A 20,803-nucleotide genomic window follows, 5' to 3' on the forward strand; every position below is an offset into this window, starting at 1 on the left:
ACATCCCAACCACCATCGTTTCCTAAAAGCTTATCTACATTCTCACGGCGCGGCGTAACATTCTGAACTATTAACACAACATTATGCTTTGAATTTGAGGAAAATTAATGAAAGTGATTTAAAATTTTTAAATTTTAACGATAAGGATAAAATAAAAGATAAAATAAATAATATATAATTAATTTTTTAATATAAAAATATAATTTTTCATTAAAGTAATTTTCGTTAAAACTCTTAAATTTTCACATTTACGCCGCAAGATTAGTTTGTGACAGAGTACATTTATTTTGGTTGCCTGATATTACCAGTTGTCCTGTTACGTGTTCTTTATCAAGATTACTTAACAAAGCGGCTACGAATTTCCACACAAAAGAAAAGAGACTTTGAAAGTGTCACTCGCTTTAACAAACAATGACCACTGACAGCAAAAATCCCAGGAATCCAACAAAATGGAAGCAACCTACGAACGAGGATTCTCCGCTACTGCCAAGTCGGACGGACCAAGATGATGAGCCAGCAGCGGGGGAGTTTAATGGGGCATCTTTCACCGGCGCGGTGTTTAATCTGTCGACCACCATTATTGGCGCCGGGATTATGGCGCTGCCGGCCACCATGAAAGTGTTGGGACTCGGCGTTGGGATTGGGATGATCGTGTTTGTGGCGGTTCTGACGGAGGCGTCGGTGGAGATGCTGCTGAGGTTCAGTAGGGTCGGGAAGGCTGCGACTTTTGGAGGGGTGATGGGGGATGCTTTTGGGAAAGCTGGGAAAGTTGTGTTTCAGCTGTGCATCTTGGTTAACAATCTTGGAACCCTCATCATCTACATGATCATCATTGGTAAATCCATGTTTTCGTTCTGTCCTGATTTTTAGGTGTGAAGTCTAAATTTTTAATTGGGTTCAATTCATAATCTTAGGGCTCATCTATGGAAGCACTTTTCCTTATAAGTACTTTTGTTAGAAGTGTTTCAAAATTGGGTCCTCAAAGATTGAGGAGAAACTCCTCAAAATATTTTGTGGCATATTCACATAATTTCGTGTTTATAATCGAATTATTTATATCGTAAATCACTATTTGAAGATCATTTTTACAAAAAAAATCAATTAAAGTTATTATCGTTTAGTTATCTAACTGTTTAAAATCAGATGGACAGAATTGGTAAAAGTATAATGAACTGTATATCTATTTGGTACAATTGATTGACTAAACGACCTTAGTTTTAAATATTGTTTGCAAATATGATCATTATAGAATGATTTATAATATGAACAGTTTTGATTATAAACACAAAGTTTTGTGAATATGCTGATAAGAATTTTGAAGAGGAGCTCCTCCTCAACGTTAAGGAGCCAAGCTCTTAGTATAAACATGTCAAATTTTTTCGTAAAAGTAGTGCTTTTTATTTGTCAAACATAGTTAGAAACGCCTTAGCCCTTCCAGAAGCTACCCTTACTCTCCAAAGTATTGGAAGGCTAGTGATTTTAACGCTACTAGTTTTGCCTCCTGCAATTCACACGAGTGCAAATTTCACTTAAAATATTCAGTTTGGAGCACATATAGCGACAGAATGAATGCCAAAATCGCTAGTGTAATTCTAAACATCCAAATTATAAGAAAAGCTGCTCTTGAATAATCAATTCAGAAGATGCTGGGACTTGTATTTCTTTCTTGCAAGTTAAGTAAAATGGGTAGTTCTCAGTTATTCTTATCCAAATTTTCATGTGGCTTAGGTGACGTGCTTTCTGGAACTTCTTCAACTGGAGTTCACCATGCTGGGGTGTTAGAAGGGTGGTTTGGTGAACACTGGTGGAACGGCCGCACCTTCGTTCTGCTCGTCGCAACCATCTTCGTGTTTGCTCCATTGGCATCGTTGAAGCGAATAGGTACATATACACTGTTTGTTTTGTGAGATTGAACCCAAAACTGAACATCTTATCGCAAACTTGTGATTGGATAGTTCATGTCAGTAACTCTACGAGTTGCAATTCTATCCCAGTACATTATGTTGATGAAGCGTTTACGTAACTTGTTCCTTTCTGTGCTTGCAGATTCGTTGAGATACACATCTGCTTTAGCAGTTGCGCTGGCGATTGTTTTTCTTGTTATTACTGCAGGAATTGTAGTTACTAAACTCTTTTATGGAGGTATTTCCATGCCCAGGCTCCTCCCTAACGTGTCGGATATTGCATCTGTGTGGAATCTCTTCACAGTTGTTCCTGTCCTTGTGACGGCCTTCATCTGCCACTTCAACGGTATGGCTAGCTGATCCACAACAACATGCTGCTGTTATCTGCAAGCTAAAAAGCTTAAACATTAACGAGAATTTCTTTTCCTGCAGTGCATACTATCGACAGTGAGCTCGAAGACACTTCCTTGATTCAACCAATTGTACAGACATCATTGGCTTTGTGCTCTACTGTTTACATTCTGACTAGCTTTTTCGGTTTCCTCCTATTCGGGGACTCAACTCTTGACGATGTGCTAGCCAATTTCGACACCAACCTTGGCATCCCTTACAGCTTTTTGCTCAATGATATCGTTCGCATCAGCTATGCCCTCCACCTCATGCTTGTTTTTCCCGTTATTTTCCATCCACTGCGACTCAACTTGGATGACCTCCTCTTTCCTTCGTCTAGGCCTCTGGTTTCCGACAATTGTAGGTTTACATTAAGCACCATCGGACTAATTTCTCTCGTCTTCTTGGGCGCAAATTTTATTCCCAGCATCTGGGATGTTTTCCAGTTCTCTGGAGCGACCGCTACAGTCTGCATCGGATTCATCTTTCCTGCTGCCATCGCTCTAAGGTGAGTTATGTGACATTCATATTGTTTTTCATTTTCAAGTTCAGCAATGACGTGTGTGCGCGCATGCAAACTTATGTGCATTCGATATCAAAATTTTGTGATTCAGGGACAAACACGGCATAGCAACGACGAAGGACAAGATCTTATCCGTTTTCATGATCGGTCTGGCTGTGTTTGCGAATCTGATGGCGATATACAGCAATGCTACTGCCTTGTTCAAAGAGAAGGTGTGACTGTTAAGAGGCTGTTGTTAGATGAACAACCTATACTATACCTGTAGAGCATTGTCATTTGAAATCCAGGAAAACACTCAAGTTTTCCAGGGAGATATATGTAAGACAAAGCGAAAGCAAAAATACAGCCTTCGATCGTGTATGTATAATTATACGTACGAAAATTCTAATGCAATACCTTAAGTCATCTTGAAGAACACTTTCCCCTACCGAGTAATTCCACTTCTAATTACACTGATGCTTGTGATAAAATCCCAACATCCGTCCTATTTCGCAAACAGTGTAATTAGTAATGGACAACTGACCCGTCTCTCTAAAATATTGACACGCTTTGGTTCATAAAACAGCTTTTGTAAAACTGAACTTATGTTGCTTTAGTGCCTAACGTTGGAAGGTGTCAAACCGAAAAACAAGACGGTATTTGTGTATCCAATGCCACCTCTCTAATTTCCTGTGTAAATTTCACCTTAAAATCATATGAATTCTGCATCAAAATTGAGCAAGAATCAACAATCATTACATGAACTTATTCTACATTTCCTTTGAAATGAACCGTAACGAAACAAAATTTTACAAACGGAACTGACAACATTTATGTTGACGATTTATGCCCACCCTTAATCTGTTGCACTCAGAGAATCAAGACGTCCTCAATGTTCGTCTAACGTCGTTCGCCTATTTGTTTGAATCAACTCTGTTGGCGCTTTAGTTTTTCTCTGATTCACATCCATGGGGATGTCTCAATTTTCTCGAATGCTGCTTGTTGACCATCCTATTTCCCCAATCCTTTCAAATAGTGGATGCAGAAGACGGCCAAGCCCCGTGGGATATCTCCAGCTAATTGGTGAAGATAGCCCTTCTTGACATATGTACAAGTACAAACAGCAGATTAATAGCTGCAGCCGAACATGAAGCATTTTTTTTCATCGGAATTCGCTCTCCTTGACCTTCTCACGTCCTTGAATGAGAGAGATTAAATAAAATTTCATCACCTTGTGAATGATATGGGGAACTAAAGCGACCAAAAAGGGCACAGCCGCCTGGCAATCATCTGGCTCGGACTAGTTGAAGAAATAGGGAGATTCAAGAACATCTCTGAGATCGAAGTCTCCACGATCTGGCAACGGGGGAAAAGTCATGTTGGGGAAAGACTCTTGAAAGCCCTCCAACAACTGTAGACATAAAAGTAACAAATTAGACAGGCAATATAACATGGGAAGAGCAATTTCAATTCAGTCAGAAAAAGCTAACGGGTATGTTCACAAATTTTCACTAGGCAAAATCAGCATCATTCTATATACTCACATTCTCCAGTATCGGTGCATTGTAGAGTTCAACAAATTTCTCCCTTAGTATCCCATTCATTTCGTCAACATCACATGCATGCGTCCAATATGAGTCATGTACTCCTGTAATCATTAGCAGTAAATTGGCAAAACTCAACTAGTATACAAGTACTTCCCTATACAGGAGAGTAAAAGACAATAGAAAATAAAAATCCAGCAGAAACCTGCAAAATTTAAGCCTGCTTTCTTGCAGGCAACAGCAGTCATCATCATGTGGGAACCGTCAAGGGAGTGCACAAAATTTGGGGGAAAGGCTGTCCTCTGCCGTTTAACCATGACCTTGTCAGTTTCTCTTTGTAAAGTCAACACCTGAAGGGAAGTCTTAATCTGCATTTTCAAAGCAGCAACTTATTTACATGCTCGAGCTCGCCTTAAAACGAAAAACTCAGAATCTTTTTGTAACTAAGTAAAATATATATCCACATTGGAAATTTCGAGAAGTTGTTAAGAATATTACCAGATGCCTTCCTAATTGTCGGTAGGGTTGTACAACGGGAAGTCCAAGGGGAGTGGTCCACTGAACAGGATGATTCTCCGAAGCTATCACCTATTTTTGTTCAAATATCGCTGTCAGGACTAGTATGAGAACAATACAGACTTAGTTAAAGACATGATATTCTCAAACATAGAATCCACATCTATCCCTTGTGCATGTGCTTAGCTTTTGAAGCACTTAACAGTTAACCATTCACATATCTCATGAAGAACAAACAGATGACAAAGTGGATGAAACAGACCTTTGCACATTCACCGAGCCAACTCATAATACTTCTTGCAGCTTCAAACATCTCTCCTAGTGCAGTCAGGGTGGTCTGCTCAGAAAGTAAAATAATCAATACAGACTTCATTACATACACAGACATTGGACACAGAAACATCCGCTAGTTTTATTCACTTACCCTTGCAGCATAGCAAGCTGCGTTAAAAAGCGCCGAGTCATCAGCTATGTTATTACGCTCTTTTAATCTCCTCTTAATTTGATCACGTGCACCAACATAAGTAACACCATATACAGACGTCATAACTGTTTGCTTCACCAATTTACGATCCACCTAAAATTTCCCATTACACAAGCCAGATATTAGAAACATCACATTAAGCAGCAGCAAAGAGCAGAGCTCAAGTAAATTCTTTTCTTAACAAAGCAAGCCAAATAATTTGTTTGCAACGTTATTGTGGTGGCCAAGTCATCAAAACTGGGAAAATTCTACAACATTTAAACTTTTTGCAAACTATTTCAGCATTATTATCCAATGAAAAGCTTCATATAAATTGGATTTTGCAAGCACAATTAATGATATTAACCTGATTAATTAACAGCCTAGCATGCAATGCATTTGGATTAGTGGCAGGATCTTTCTCTGCATCACTCCGCATTATATCGAGTACCCTGCACAGCCACAAAAAAAAATCATTAAGACGAATTAATAAAAAAGATACCACTTATCAGTGGTGTATTAGGGAAATGAATCAGGTTGCTTACTCTTCTAAGTTTTTACATCTTTAAAAATGCAACAATGCCAAAAATGTATATTTGCCATTCAACTCAACTCAACGCGAAACAGTTACCTGGCAGCAATTCCTGAGTAAAGATCTGCAGGTTTCTCTCCCCCCACAAGATTAACAGCAGCAGCTCCAAGCTAAAAAAAGAAAGAAAGAAAGAGATGAGAAGTTTGATCAACAAAACAAAAACTCACACAAGCAATTAAGGCAAGTATAACTGCTCTGTAAAGAATATTTAAAAGGTTCATTACCTTGTCCCTTCCAAGAGCAGCATAATGTTGTAAACCATTACATGAACCATCCTTGCAACAGAAAAGAGACTCCGATCGATATTGGATAACAAAATCATCTTTACCAAAATCACTAAATATTGTCTGTAGGTTACGATATTAATATTCCGAGAGAAAAATTACCTGGTGGACAGGCATATATGAAATGGTAGTCTCTGGAGAGGGGCTTCTCAATGCTTCATAGAGATTAATACATGCTGCCAAGCATTGGAAAGGATCCTCAGCACCCAACCACCAGCGCTTCCCTTCAAGAGGTCTGACTGCCGAATCAAAAATTTCATCCACATGATTCTCAGTAAATGCTACTCGCTCATCAAAGGGTAGTTTGTCCACGCCACCAGCATATAAATTTGCCAAATGTATCTTCAACCACCGTAAGCCTGACTTTTCAAGAGGTCGTCCCTCTGCAAACTCCAGGATGCCTCGGCACATATCAGAACCAAGATGGTTTAGATATGGGTGCATGGGGTAAGCACGACCACGGAAATCAAGGTTGTGCGGGTAGTAGAAGCCTTCTTCATCCTTCATTTTTCGAGATACCTATTCCCATTCAGAGAAACTTACTTAATATCAGAGTATCTAAGATGGGTGCATTATTTAACTTAACAGGAATTATTCTTACAGCAAGTTTGAGTTCTATGTCACACCGCTGTGAGTGTCTCTCACTATTCTCCTTCTTTGCAGCTTTAACTTTCCACTTCCATTTTTTTATTTCTGTCTCATCTTCTGTGTCTGGTTCTTCAGGCAATGGAACCTTTTTTAAAGCAGGAACAAAATGAAGATTATTTATTGATAAAAACCAGTAATACTTAGATGCTGAATTACATGTTGATGACACGTTGAAGCAAAACAAAATAGTTTCTGTCAAAGCTTGGAAGTATGAAAAGCAAATCCAGTTAAAAATAACCCACATCTTCACGGTCAACCAAGTCAGCAAGACGGCCTCCGCTAGCCCATATCCTGTCTATTACACCAAGTACCCGTTTGTTCACCCTCCATTTGGTACTTCCAAGAGTATCCAGGGCCTAAATACAGAGAACAGTCAAGAGATTAGGGGGAAAAACTAATAAGTACAAGTGAGAACCCTCGCACTAGAGGAAAACATTTAAGGGATGTTTCTGATGAAACATAGCTTGTGAACAAATTCTAAAGGCAGGAGCAGATACAATACTGAAACCGAAAGTAACAGTTCCTGGGGATTTCAAACCTCAAAAACAGGTTCTAATTGCGTCCTAGGAGTCCTTTTAACAACTTGGCGTTGTTGTTTCGCTCCATGAGTTCGCATAACATAGGATGGTAAGAATAAATATGCTCCTCTGTCATACCTGCCAAAGTATATACCAACAGGCAATAAGAGTCGGCTAAAAACCCCGAAGTGCTTAATCTAGCTAATTCAAAGCTAAAACTCCAACTAATCTAAATACTACATACCCTGTCCAGTTGATAGGGGGTACCAACATAGGCATATAAGGAATGACCATGTGCCTTGCCTGCTTGGACAGAACAGAAATCAGTAGACTTGTTTTACTCAGGTATAAATTCATTTGTACAAATTAGAAGGAAAGAAGATTATTTCCCTTGTAAGTCGCAAGAACAAAAACAAATAAAAAAACAAACTAGAATGATAGCATGAGACAAATCAGTTAAAATTGTTCTACTTACAGATTTCTCCATGCCTTTGCGAACTAATGGGTCGCATTCTATAACACCATATCTCCTACTAGTCTTCCTATTACAAGAAACCCACAGAAGTATAAGCATATAGAACTGGTGGGGAGCTAGATAGACACAGGAAAAAGATCCAACAATTCTTACTGTGTGTCTTTAGTGATAGTCTTAAGGACATGTACAAATGCGGGGCGTATATCAAGTGGATCATCTCCTGATTGATCAACTGGAGGTTGTATATAAGCTGTGTCCATCAACAACTGAATCAATCGACAGCCAACCTGGCAAGTACAAGGACCACGATAATATAGCAACAACAATAACAAGATAGTTTGCATAATTATTTCTATAAGCATCACAAACCTTAACATGGGCTTCCTGACCCCATGGCTTTAAGTCTTCTTGTTCCTTCACAATCTCCCTCACTTGCTTCATTTTCTGCTTTTTTATCAGTTTGTTAACCTTTTTCCTAAGTCTCTGTTGTTCTTTCGTCAGTTTCTCTTGCTCGCTGATCGTCAGTTGTTCTTGTTCAATGATCGCAGGATCAGATTCATCTTCGGGCTTCTTGTCAGTAGGGTTCTTCTTCTTCTTTGTCTTCTCCAAAAACCTGTGTATCCTAACCTGATGCACATGATTACGGTATTTAACTCCTAAAACATTCAAAACCAACAATAAATGGAAAATGTACTGTCACCATTATTTCGCTATTATTTTCACTGGATGCTGAAAGAAGCATTACTAGCTCATGAGAAAAGCCTTCAACTAGTCATGAAGGCATGAGAGATCAAAGGACTCAATTTCATATATTGCAAATACATGTAAATTGTAATCCTAGAAAAGGGAAGTTCACGTTTGTATGAATACAAGGAGTTGAAGTAATGATATTCTACCAAACCGAACAGACTGATGGTTGATCGCTAACTAAAATTCTAGCCAAAATGTTCAAAGTACAACCAACTTAGGACCAAAACCAAATTCAGCACAGCTATATAATGTTCATAGAAATTTAGAGAATTTGCGTATTTCAATAATAAAAAGCAAACATGAATTTACCAAATAAGAAAATAGTGAGCTCGCATACCTCATTCTCAATGGCTTCACCTATCGCACAAGCAGCTTGGACTACCCTGACACTCCCGACTCCGCCATTATTTGTCATCAACAGCCCCATCAACTTGTGCATTGTAATAACTGCCATCTTATCAGCCGGTAAGTGATCAATATACGGAGCATGACTGACTCTATTGTTCGGTTGCCTGCAGGCTTCTTGGTCCTCAGCAATGGCGTTTCGTAAAGGCTCAAACCAACCAAGAAACAATGACTTAATGTATGGCAAATTGGGTGCAAGCTTCTGCTCGCACATGTCCACTAAAAGCTCTTGGTACTCGTTCGCCGCCTCTTCCCACGCCTCGGTCTCCAGCTTTATTTGCCTCTTCCGGAGGAGATTGTACTTTCCTACTCCTATACCAGCAACCACTTTCTTCGGCTGCTTGAAATGGGACTCCACCTTGTTGTTCTCTCTGATCAAATCCTCCAACAATTCCTGAATTTCTTCGGACCCCGACGACTCCTCATCCCCATCGGTCGACGCAATGGCCTCGGCAGCACTGGCATAGCCTCTGGCATAGCCATAAAACCCAGAAACGCCATGAAAGTAACTCGGATTCAGCAAACTGCATCTGCCCAATTCGTCCTTTTGGGAGGCTGTATCGCCAATTTGTCGAAAACCCATCACCAATAACCGATTGTTTACACAATTCCGGGCCTCGAAATGCCTGGTTTTCTCGATAAAGCTCGATTCTTGAGAAAATTTCACTGAAGAAGAAGTAGCAAAACCCAAATGAAACTGTGACGAAGGATTTGCCTTTCTGGAAGCAACCTTTTTGGCGAAGTTTCTCCACATATTTCCAAGATCAAAGTTGCAGGAGATGAAAGATAAGGGACATCAAACGAAAAATCTTCAACGATCGAAGGAGCAGCAAAATTGAGGAAAAATTGGAGCTATAAGAACAATACAAATTTAGTTATAAGAACAAAAATGAGCATATGAATTGGAAAACTGCGATCTGGAGGAGGTGGGTGGAGGGAGGGAGGAAGGAGGAGTGACTGGGCGAGTGGCCGCCTTTAAACCCTGCATAAACCTACGTTCTCTGTGTGTTAGATAAAGCCGTTGGATCGTCGGCTTGGGCTAGACGTTTTCCCGAGTCGACCCATTTCAAAACTCAAAGCTATAATTGGGCTGACCCAATAGTCGGTCTGTCTATGGCGGTGGGCTTCTGGTTAATTTCTTCGTTTTTAAGGGCTATTTACATTTCGCACCCTTTATAGTTTTAAAATGTGTCACGAAGTTTTAATTTTTTTACATTGTTTTCAAGACTTATGACATTTTCTTAATCTACATAGGTCTGATGAATTATATGAATCTTTATTAAATTGATAATTTGACTTTGAATTCATATATAAAAGGTATGAATTGATACAATTTCAAAACCTTAAAGTGCAATTTGAGAAAATTAAAACCTCGTGGCTCAATTTAAACCACCTCAAACAGAGGTGATTTTAACTTCACAATGGGCTAGCAATAATGTGGTTCAAATTCACATTTGGCAAAAATCGAACATAAGACCTCTTACTTATAAGTGAAGAAAAATACCACTAGACCGTAGTACTAAGTGGCAAACCACCTCAAACTTTAAAGGTGTAAAATGTAATTAGCACTAATGGTAATCATATTTTTGTACACCTCTTTAATAAGAGAAGTAGATAATTTTTCTTACAGTCACAGGCACCACCACTACCACCATCGCAGCCACCACCATAATCACATTCTCCATCCCATTATCCTCACCTTGGCCACCACCACCACCTCTACCACCATCCCTAACTCTCAACCACCATTTTCAGAACCCTCCCTCACAACCCTTAATGCTAACAAAACCATCCTATACCACCATCGCAAACACCGTCGCCGCCACAACCACCACCCGCCTCCCCCTCCACCGTTTCTCTCTACCCTGCTATCGCCACCACCTGTATCCCACCACCACTAACACCTTTTTTCTCACCACTTCAACCGCCACTCCAACCACCATTTTTACTGACTAATCTCACCCGCACCATCCCAACCACACTGACACTACTACCAAACATAAATTTATGTTTACCTTTTTCTTTTACTTGCTATGAGGTGCATTATCAATGTTTTCATTCTCTAAAATCATTCTCAGTAGCTATAGACACATTCTGAAATCACAACGCGGAATACGAGTTTTTCAAAAACCATTTTATAGAACGTTACCGAGGTCCCTAATATTCCAGTTTACTGAATCGTTTTCGTAAGGAGAGAATTGGTAAAAGCAAGTCCATAACAAAACATTCGGGAGAAGAGCTACACAAAAGGCATGCTTTCCCCCACACCACGCATAGCAACCTTATGCTTCTTCCCCTTGAGTTTGTAACTAAATTATGGCCAAAATTTTTATCCAACATATTATAATCTCACTAACACATCTAATCGCTCCATGGATCACTCTCTGTCCTCACTTCTGATGCTTCAACTACTTGTGCTTCCACCGCTTCAGCGGCATTCGCATCGGATTCTGCCGCATTAGTACCGTCAGCCGCCTCCTCGTCTTCCAATCTACCCCATCTTCCCCCGAGGGCCATTGCCATCATCTCGTATATCTTGTTTCCCAAATCAGCTGGGCTGTCGGGCTGCGTCATTGAAGAAAGAAGTAAGAACATAAAGTTACTGTTAAACTATCACATTACAAGAACCGAAGAAACAAATGCTTGCGGCTCACCGTGAATCCACTGGAGATCAATGCTGTGTCATACAAGAGTTCTACAGCTCTCTTGGCATCAGTGCTGTCAGGGGCATTCTTGCAAGCAGCCTGCAATAGTCAATCCATATATAAGTCCAGTACTTCAGTCGTGAATATTTCTAGTGACACGACACGAAGTTGTGTAGTTTTTTGTTCTCTCTCACGTTTTTATGCGCCTCTCTCAGTTAGCAGAGTTAAATTAGTGTTTTGGAAGAGAACATTCGCGATCTTACCTTTAGGTCCTTAACAATGGGATGATCTGGGTTAATTTCCAATATTCTCCTGCCCCTCATGAACTCCAAACTTGCAGTGTCTCCAAGGGCCTGTGCTTTCATCAATCTGCCGAAGCAAAATGTTTTATCACAATCACAGTACGGGAAGGCAAACAATTAACAGCACTGGTCTGGTCAAGTCAAATACCTCTCCATGTTGGCAGACCATCCAAACTTTCCAGAAACAAGTACACAGGGAGATGAGCTTAGACGCTTCGAGACTTGGACTTTCGCCACCTTATCACCAAGTTGCTGCTTTATCCAGTCGCACACAAGAGTGTATTGTTGTTCAGTTTCCCTTTCTTTGACCTCATCTTCGTCACCTGGTATAATAAACTTTTGGTGAGAAAGACACAACAAGGAAGCTACAACGTTGGATGTAGTACAGAAAGGCCAGGCCAATTACTAACCAAGCTCCAAATCTTCCTTGCTGATGTCTACAAACTTCTTTTCTTTGTATGTCTGTAGATTCTGGATAGCCACTTCATCAATAGGTTCAACTAAATACAAAACCTAAGACAAAAAGAAGACGAAATGTCAGAAAGAGAGAAAGAAATAGAGAGACAGCACTGTCACAAATTCCGCACGACACATACCTCAATGCCTTTTTGGACCAACTTTTCCAAGAAAGGGGCACTTTTTGCACTTTGTAGACTGTCTGATGCCAAGTAATAGATTGCCTTCTGGTTCTCAGGCATGTTTTCAACATAATCATCTAAGCCTATCAGTTCTTCCCCACTTTTTGAAGAGTAGAACCGCAACAGGGGTGTTATGCGCTTGTGATTTCCAGAGTCCTCAATGCAACCTAACTTTATGAACCTGCCAAAGTTCTCCCATAATTTCTTGTAATCCTGGGATCAAATTCAAACATTTTCTAGTCAATAATAATTTTCGGGTGCAACGGAAGAAGAAAAGACAACTCAATTGCTGGCCACCAACCTCTTTATTTTCACTCTCAGAAATATCTTGAATCATGTCAAATGTCTTCCGCACAAGTCTCTTTCTCATGATTCTTACCTGAAAATATTAGATGGACGGAGGCTAAGATCACAATAGAAACCGATAACAGTATCCAATGCATAACAAAAACAAAGAACAATAGCATTTGCTTCACAAAATGCATAAAAGATTGGCGGAAAAACTTAGGCTTACAATTCGACTTTCTTGAAGAATCTCGCGAGAAACATTAAGAGGAAGATCATTTGAATCCACCACACCCTTAACAAAGCTCAGGTATCGCGGAAACTGCAAAAAGACTAATTCAGTGTATTGCAGCGATGAACCATAGTTTCAACATTCCAGAATATACATCACAAGTTGAATATGCATGCGAATGTGGATTTGCTATATAAAAAATTATATGCATGTGAATCTAGAACAACAACATTGTTAATGATGTATGAATTGTTTTTAAATCATAAAGTAAAATCACAATGTAAATTTAACGCACAACAGTATATGCAACAAAAAAACATCTTCACTAAAACAAAGAACAAAATGGAAGCTCAAATACATGTGGTTTCCAAAATGTAAAAACTTACCAGTTCACCATCAAAATCATCTGAGATAAATACCCGCTTCACATACAAACGTATATTCTTTGTTTTAGGATTTACTACATCTTCATTGTTAAGAGGCCCCATTCCAGGAATATAGAGAACACTCCTGAACTCCACCTCACCCTGCGCAGATATCAAAGTTAAGTAAACTCCAAACCAGTCATATTGTCTGTTTCAACCAAATTATTAAGGCACACAATAAGACAAAGGGGATGAGAGAGAGCAATAGTCATTTCAGTACCTCAGTGGTGAAGTGAGTGTATCCAAGTGGATCCAGGAACTCACTAAAAGTTTTCTTGTAAAATTCTTGATACTCCTCTTTTTGAACTTCCTTTGGACTCCGCATCTGCAGAAGAACAAAAACATTTTTTTTAAGAAGGATGTAATATGTATAGAAAGAATATATGTGCACATTAAACAAACAGGCCATACTAAATCTAAATAAATAACATTATAGCTTCAACTCACCCATATAGGCTTTGTTTCATTGGCTAATTCCCAATCCCAATACTTCTCAGTTTTTGTCTTCTTTTTCTTCTCACCCTGGTAACGAGCATTGTAATTTCAATGTAATATGGACCAAGATCGAACGACATTTCAAAAAATTATGAATCCCATGTAAAACTACCTCTGGTTTTGGTTCTTCTCCTTCTTTTGGTTCTTCCTCCTCTTCAACCTGCCAAAAGTTTCCACTCAATGAGGACAAGCAAAGGTAATAATTGCTTCATTGTTAAAGAACAGATACTTTTAAGCTTAGAATGTAAGCTATTGAAGAGTTTATCGACTGAAGACGGCTTATTCAAAGAGTAACTTTATGATAACAATATTTTCCTGGTTGCCACCTACAATGAACACTTTTCATGCACACATTTGACTAGTAAAAAAAGTAATAGTGGAACCATTAGGAACCAATCACATGCAAAATTCAACTCTACCAATCTCTCCAAAACCAGCCATATAGGGGGAAAATGATCTGTCGAAGAAGAAAATGCAGTCCTCACCTCAACAGTCCTAGATTTTTCTTGCCATGTATAGATGGGGAAGGAAACAAACTGTGAGTAATTCTTCACTAAACCCTGGATCCGGGCCGGCTCTGAGAATTCATACTTGTCATCCGGCTGCAAGGAGAAATTTAAATTTAAGACGGCTCACCATAAGTTATTAACTTTCCACAAAGAAATCAGTAGAAAAGAAATTAGCAAATAATAATGACTTAATCTGTCAAAATCTGCAATAGCTGGAATAACTTCAATGACCAAAAAACGAGGAAAGTCCCAAGCAAATGAATAAATACCATGAAATGAGAAATGAAGTAGCCAGTAAGGGGTACCTACCCTTAAATAGAGGGTAATCTGTGTTCCACGTTGTATGAGATTTTCAGGATTAGTTTCTTCCTTAATAACATAAGAGCTACTGTCAGCTGCTGCTTCCCAAACATATTGCTTGTCTGACCTTGGGCTTTTTGTAGAGACAACCACCTGATTTTGCATAATGTATACAAGAAAATTAGCAACACAGCTATCCACAGTAGAATCCTAGCTACGAGCAGATAGCTAGGTATAAAATAAGTGTGAAATCATACTATACCTTGTCAGCAACAAGAAAAGCAGAATAGAACCCAACACCAAATTGACCAATCAAGCCATTGTCTGCACCAAGATCCTTGTTTTCCTACCAAAATAAAAGGCTGAAAGATAAGACTCGAAAGCATCAAAGAACTCAAAAGGATTCACATAGAAACAACAAAGTGCAAAATAATGCATTCAGTGATGCTCAGTGGGCCGGGCAGCGAGGGGAGAGAGGGAGAGGGAGATAGGAGTGAACCTTCAGAGCCTTTAGAAACTTTGAAGTACCACTCTGAGCAATGGTTCCAAGGCAGTCAATGAGTTCCTCTTTTGTCATTCCAATACCAGTATCCCTAAAATACAGAGAATCAGATTTCAAATATCTCCCATTGATTCATCCAGTGACAAGATAAAGCAAAGATTTAGAAACAACATACGAGATAGTGACAGTCCCATTGTCTGGATCAGGTTTGATGCGTATCTGTAGCTCACCAGAATCTCCAAGCAGATGGGGCTCAGTCACACTCAAAAATCTTAGCTTGTCCAATGCATCACTAGCATTACTGAAACAGGAAATGCAAAATTAAGTCAACCACACGGCCAAATAAACAGGTACACACAAAACGCATCATAATGAGCACATTATTCAATCGAATCAATCCAAATTTAAAATCTATATTATCAAAAAGTTCAAAGAACAAACTAAGGAAGCAAATTCTACAAGCAGAAAGAGCATATCCTATAGGCCATGAATCACCAAAACAACTTTTAATGAAGTGTAGGGAAATGCAAGCTCACCTCACAAGCTCTCTAAGGAACACCTCCTTGTGGCTGTATAGACTATGAACTATCAAATCCATAAGCCGAGACACCTGCAAATAGTTTCAAACTCTTCAACTTTCAGTTCCAAAACTCATACACCAAAAACCGAAACCTCGCGATAACGAATACGAAAACGATAAGCAATTATTATTCTCATTTTCTGTCGAAAACAATGGCAAAGACCCATAATTTAAAGCACAGGAATCCATTTTCATTGCAAATAAACAGTAAAAATACATAAAATTCTACAAATTTTGGGAATCCCAGAGCTCAATTGAGAAACAACATAAAAGACCCAAAATTTAAAGAAACAGAGAGAAACCCACCTCGGCCTGGTACTCGAATCTCTCACCGGGGGCATCGGTGGCCTCCTCCTTGTCGGCAACCGCCGCGTCGCAGCGGACGGACACCCGTCTGTTCCTGCTCTCAACCTTCCACTTCAATCCACCGCACGAGAAGCCCTTTCGGAGCCCATTCTGCGGCACAAAAGCGCTTCTGAGGCTCAAGGCCCTGCTGGGGTTTCTGAGTGCGAATGGAGACGAAGAAGGAAGCGAAGCCAGAGAAGCAGTTGCCATGCTTCTGCTCAGAACTGGAGCCATTGAACCCTAAACCTAACAGAAGTAGTTGGGTTGGGGATGAGGCGATAATTCAGTTGTGCCAAACACAGTGTAAAAACCCTTTCGTGAGCTGCGAGGGTTTATCAGGTTTTAAGTAGGGGAGGGTGGAGTGTTCTAGAAAGTGCAAAACTTGGGGGTTTTCCGTTTTGTTTGGACTCGGAGCTTCCTTCTGTGGAACTTGTGAGGCCCAGATTCTTTCTGCCACTTCACCTTCAACCTTATCCTCTTCATTTTCCATTTTTCTTTTCTAATTTTAGCAATAAAATTGAATTAACTTGCCAGTCGTATAGTAACTTGTCAACTTTGTGTTATATTTAAAGTTAAATACGTCTTAAATTTAGCTCACATCGATCATCTGTTAAAAATGTGAATAGAAAAAAATTAAAATTGAATTAACTTAATGAAACTGTTCCATCGAATAATGTTAACAAATTGAGCTATTAATCACTTGTCTGATTGTATTAGCCAATAAGTACCCATTTAAGTTCAATCTTTGGTTTATATGCTTTGCTTCTATTGTCTTTTGGCAATTCTCTCCCTCCTTTTGCCAACTCAACCATATCAACCAAGACAATCTGAAACATGGCTACAACTGACATTACATTCCAACATGGTGAATGTGTAATTTAGCTTTTGCAGTGAAACATTCAATAAACTCAGAAGGAAAAACCCTGCAACATATTTTAAGATCAGAAATCACAAGAGACCGAGACGGCCTCGAGGGTCAAGTTTGGCGTCTAGGATTGGATTGGATTGGATCGGATCAAAAAGAAAAACCCCGCGAGGAGTGGCGCTGCATTGAGCTATTACAAGTTGATAAGATATTAGGGCAAAAATGCATTCCCTTGAGCCAAACATTCCATCAACCAAACATGTACCAGTATATAAACAAATTGCAATCCAAGGTACGAGAGCACTCAAGCCTCTAACACGGCCTGCTTCAGACAATCTACGTTACACAATCCAACTGACCTCACCATATCTCCCAATCTGCCACCATTGATTTTAAGCCGGCATTAGCAAAAACTGTAAACGAAATGGATAAAACATAAATTTATCAATAATCAACTCACCGGTCGAAGCTATTTCTAGCTCTCTCCGACTGATCTATGCTGCTCCTTGCCTTTCCAGACCGATCTGTGCTCTTTCTTGACTTCTCTCTTTTCTCAGTGCTTGTTCTTGATCTCTCTTTACTGTCTGTGCTGAGCCTAGACTTGTCTCGCTGCCCCATGCTGGACCTAGACTTGTCCCTCAAGTCAGTGCTTGATCTTGCCTTGTCCTTGTTGTCTTCAGTCTTCAGAGGTGACTCCGATTGATCTGCATTCTGTTCGGTTGAATTTCGAAGACGGGGTAGTTTCTCTATGGCAGATATGAACTTCCTGAGATGCCTCAAGTACTCTGGATAGAGTTCCAAGTTACAATGGTTGCCCCCCTTGAGCCACAAGGGTTCATATTTCTCTTTGCAAAGCTCCCACAGCTGTTTTCCATGCGAGAAATCCACAACTTCATCTTCAGTTCCCTATAAAATTTAAACAAAGGAGTTTGGGATTATTCCAAGAAATGTGGTAGGATTAGAAAATTCCAAGGCTACAGTCAAAACGTAAATTCTTTGTGCATGATGTCCGTTCTTTATTAAAAGATTACCGTCTATTTTACGAGGAATTAATAGATGAAGACTTAGATGAATTACCAAAAGGTCCATACCAAAACTGCAACTATTGAATTGCAAAGAAATGTGGCAGGATCAAAGTATTCCAAGAATTAATATATGAAGACTTACATGAATCACCAAAACTGGGCAACTGACATGTGGGATCTTATCGATATTCTGCAACAAACACAAAACATTTCATGGTGGAATTCAATAAACCGGTCTACGAAAAATTTGATTTTGTTCAACGAGAGTGCAAAAAGTAAGAGGTTTGAACCTTATAAATGTCGAACCAGAATGTTTTCTTGACAGGATACATCACTCGAAGGCCGGACAGTATCGGACTGTGAAGAACAACACCCCTCAAGTTAGGCAAACGAATGGCCAAATCCAAAGCCGGTCCGCTACCAACTGACTGTCCGTACAAAATAACGTCTTCCTCCTTTATGCCGTACTTCTCTTCAAGGCATTTGTAAGCTGCCTCTATGTCTGCATATGTGTCCTGCTCACTTGGCTAATTTCACAAAGGCACATTATCGTCAATCTGGTCCGAAATTAGACAAAAAAATCTCTCGTGTAACGGGATACATCTCATACTCTCTTGTTTTCTCACTTGATAGCTCATAGACGAGTGAGAAAGAGAGAGAGGAGATATATCGCGGGGATAAAGAAGCATTAATTTATCATCTATGCATAAACTTGGGAACATCAAATTTCTAAATGGTAACTGCTGTTTTTCCCAATCCAAAACAAAGAAGTAAACAAACAGTTCTTTATAAAATAATCGGGATTTAGAATATGCCATTTGCCAAATCAGGTCATGTCAGTGACACGTGTTCAATCAAATACCGGATTTGACACAATTGATTTAGTTACAGAAATTTATATAGGAACTAGCTAGCTGGGCAGATTATACCTTTCCAGAAGATTGTCCATAGCCAGAATAATCGTAGCTGCAAATATAGCACAAGAAAAAAAAAAATCACGACTAATCTGGATAGATACCATCTAAACACGGAGATTATTTTCATTTGATTTATTTAATTTAAATGTCAAAAATAAACAACTGTGCACAAAAATCACTTCTCGAGAAACGTAAATTAAGTGGGAACGTATATCAGAAGGAAAAGCACATGAAAAGTGATATAATATATACTGACCCCATGAGATTGACACCCAGATGAAGACTAAGCTCAGTGAAAATGTGGTACATCTGACCAATATCAGCAGCATTTCCATGGGAGTAAAGCAGAGTGAGTGAAGCATTTGGATTTTTGACATACATAGCCACGATCTCATTCCCTTTTTTTGTGCTCAGCTTCACCACGTCAACATCGTCTCGAGGAAGAACATCGGAGATCCTCATTTTCCCGGTTGGTTCGTCGATGTACGTGTCATATGACGGAGGGTCCGGTGGGAAGAATGCGAACTTTGCAGCCATAGACGATGTTGCAGACCCCATTTCTTGATCCGTGGAAAATTTTGGGAGAGAATTGTGGTGCAGAGTAAAGTTTGGCTTTTGTTTTTGAAGTTGGTATTTTTTTGGTATGAGACTGTGTGATATATGAAATGCAAAATATGAGAATTTGAATCATGGGAATTTAAAGCATGAAGGTTTAAAAGGTTTGTGTTTTAATTTCTTAAAAAAGAAACAAGGTTTTCCATTTTGTTTTTAGAGATAAAATGCCTGAATTATGACTCGTTTTGAAGTGTTTTTCAAAATGACCAAAAACGGTTTTAAAAAAAATATATATATATTTTTTAAGTTCCAAAAGCATTTGAAATGGTGCTTTTATAGGAAACACTTCAAATGATTTTTCAGAATTCACTTGCATTTTTACTAAATATTGATTATAAAAATATTTTCACCAAAACCAATTTCAACAATTTAAAAAATACTTCAAACGAGTCCTCAATGTCGGTATTCAGAGCCAAAGATTTGAAGGACACGACAAGATATGTAGAGCAAGGAATTCTTGTCGGATAATCATATGGGACAACAAAAAAGAAAATCCAAGGAATAAAAGGAAAAAGAAAGAGCAAGAATTTTGCAAATCAATTGCCTAAAAATCATACCTTGAATTTATTTTGGTAAAAATAAAATCAATGAGGCCATTTTACAGCTACCAAATGGATTGTGATACGTTGGTTTCTTTGAAATAAATGGAAAATAAATGAATTGTTGGAAAATATGTTTAAAAATAATAATAAAATCTCTGTTCAAAAATAAAATAAAATAAAAAATTATTTGTTATCTCTATATATTTGTAAGTGAGAGATTTTAAATTTGATTTTCCTTAAAAGCGAATAAGAACCAAATTTTCACACAAAAGGTCAGTTCCAAGGCAAATATATAGTAGCAAACTAAAATAAAAATAAATAAATAGTTCATAGAATTGCAGTTAGATTAAAAATTTATTTTGAATGTTTGCTCTTAAAAAATCTACAGGAATCATGTTATGACTTGCCTTACATTGCAACCCAGCGGACTTTAAAATTGAGAGAGCCAAAATGCAAAAGTAAAATGAATGATGAACTTGTGGGGTAATTGATGAAAAAATAAGCAAAACAAAATGAGTGGGTGGCTGGGTGGGGGATGGCTGAGGGAGCATCAAATGATTACATATTGGACTGTATTTACTTTTGCCTTA

The 20,803-nt window shown here is 38.9% G+C and overlaps 4 protein-coding genes across 5 annotated transcripts; 1 reads left to right on the top strand and 3 right to left on the bottom strand.

The window, feature by feature from the left end:
- The first annotated feature begins 308 nt into the window (after positions 1 to 308).
- LOC137730891 (amino acid transporter AVT6A-like) lies at positions 309 to 3,244 on the top strand. Its single transcript, XM_068469891.1, has 5 exons — positions 309 to 835; positions 1,729 to 1,881; positions 2,047 to 2,250; positions 2,337 to 2,802; positions 2,909 to 3,244. The coding sequence occupies exons 1-5, from the start codon at positions 412 to 414 to the stop codon at positions 3,033 to 3,035; spliced, it is 1,374 nt and encodes a 457-aa protein (XP_068325992.1). The 5' UTR covers positions 309 to 411; the 3' UTR covers positions 3,036 to 3,244.
- A 295-nt stretch (positions 3,245 to 3,539) lies between these two features.
- Positions 3,540 to 9,961, bottom strand: LOC137730889 (DNA-directed RNA polymerase 1, mitochondrial-like). 2 transcript variants are annotated; one of them, XR_011068228.1, is made up of 19 exons: positions 8,924 to 9,961; positions 8,206 to 8,463; positions 7,990 to 8,123; positions 7,837 to 7,903; positions 7,606 to 7,664; positions 7,382 to 7,499; positions 7,086 to 7,199; positions 6,797 to 6,928; positions 6,298 to 6,714; positions 6,136 to 6,186; positions 5,951 to 6,021; positions 5,687 to 5,771; positions 5,281 to 5,433; positions 5,119 to 5,193; positions 4,839 to 4,928; positions 4,546 to 4,708; positions 4,341 to 4,444; positions 4,028 to 4,207; positions 3,540 to 3,931 (listed from the first exon to the last, which is right to left on the bottom strand). XR_011068228.1 is itself a non-coding variant. In XM_068469889.1 (18 exons), the coding sequence occupies exons 1-18, from the start codon at positions 9,743 to 9,745 to the stop codon at positions 4,097 to 4,099; spliced, it is 3,024 nt and encodes a 1,007-aa protein (XP_068325990.1). In that variant the 5' UTR covers positions 9,746 to 9,961; the 3' UTR covers positions 3,540 to 4,096. The 2 variants fall into 2 exon arrangements, 1 of the variants encoding a protein (XP_068325990.1); XM_068469889.1 differs by having other exon boundaries at positions 3,540 to 4,207.
- Positions 9,962 to 11,104: 1,143 nt separating this feature from the next.
- LOC137730890 (heat shock protein 90-5, chloroplastic) lies at positions 11,105 to 16,678 on the bottom strand. The gene is made up of 19 exons (XM_068469890.1): positions 16,211 to 16,678; positions 15,861 to 15,934; positions 15,500 to 15,625; positions 15,322 to 15,415; positions 15,085 to 15,168; positions 14,832 to 14,975; positions 14,499 to 14,615; positions 14,126 to 14,173; positions 13,966 to 14,040; positions 13,739 to 13,843; positions 13,480 to 13,620; positions 13,091 to 13,183; positions 12,878 to 12,955; positions 12,535 to 12,789; positions 12,349 to 12,451; positions 12,087 to 12,261; positions 11,900 to 12,005; positions 11,646 to 11,735; positions 11,105 to 11,556 (listed from the first exon to the last, which is right to left on the bottom strand). Exons 1-19 carry the CDS (start codon positions 16,481 to 16,483, stop codon positions 11,353 to 11,355), a joined length of 2,385 nt encoding a protein of 794 aa, XP_068325991.1. The 5' UTR covers positions 16,484 to 16,678; the 3' UTR covers positions 11,105 to 11,352.
- Positions 16,679 to 17,284: 606 nt separating this feature from the next.
- Positions 17,285 to 19,742, bottom strand: LOC137732551 (uncharacterized). Its single transcript, XM_068471870.1, has 6 exons — positions 19,313 to 19,742; positions 19,069 to 19,105; positions 18,430 to 18,666; positions 18,282 to 18,329; positions 17,575 to 18,020; positions 17,285 to 17,491 (listed from the first exon to the last, which is right to left on the bottom strand). Exons 1-6 carry the CDS (start codon positions 19,612 to 19,614, stop codon positions 17,419 to 17,421), a joined length of 1,143 nt encoding a protein of 380 aa, XP_068327971.1. The 5' UTR covers positions 19,615 to 19,742; the 3' UTR covers positions 17,285 to 17,418.
- Between the last annotated feature and the right edge of the window lie 1,061 nt (positions 19,743 to 20,803).

This window comes from Pyrus communis, chromosome 4, assembly GCF_963583255.1.
Source record: "Pyrus communis chromosome 4, drPyrComm1.1, whole genome shotgun sequence".
In the NCBI taxonomy this organism is placed as follows: domain Eukaryota; kingdom Viridiplantae; phylum Streptophyta; class Magnoliopsida; order Rosales; family Rosaceae; genus Pyrus; species Pyrus communis.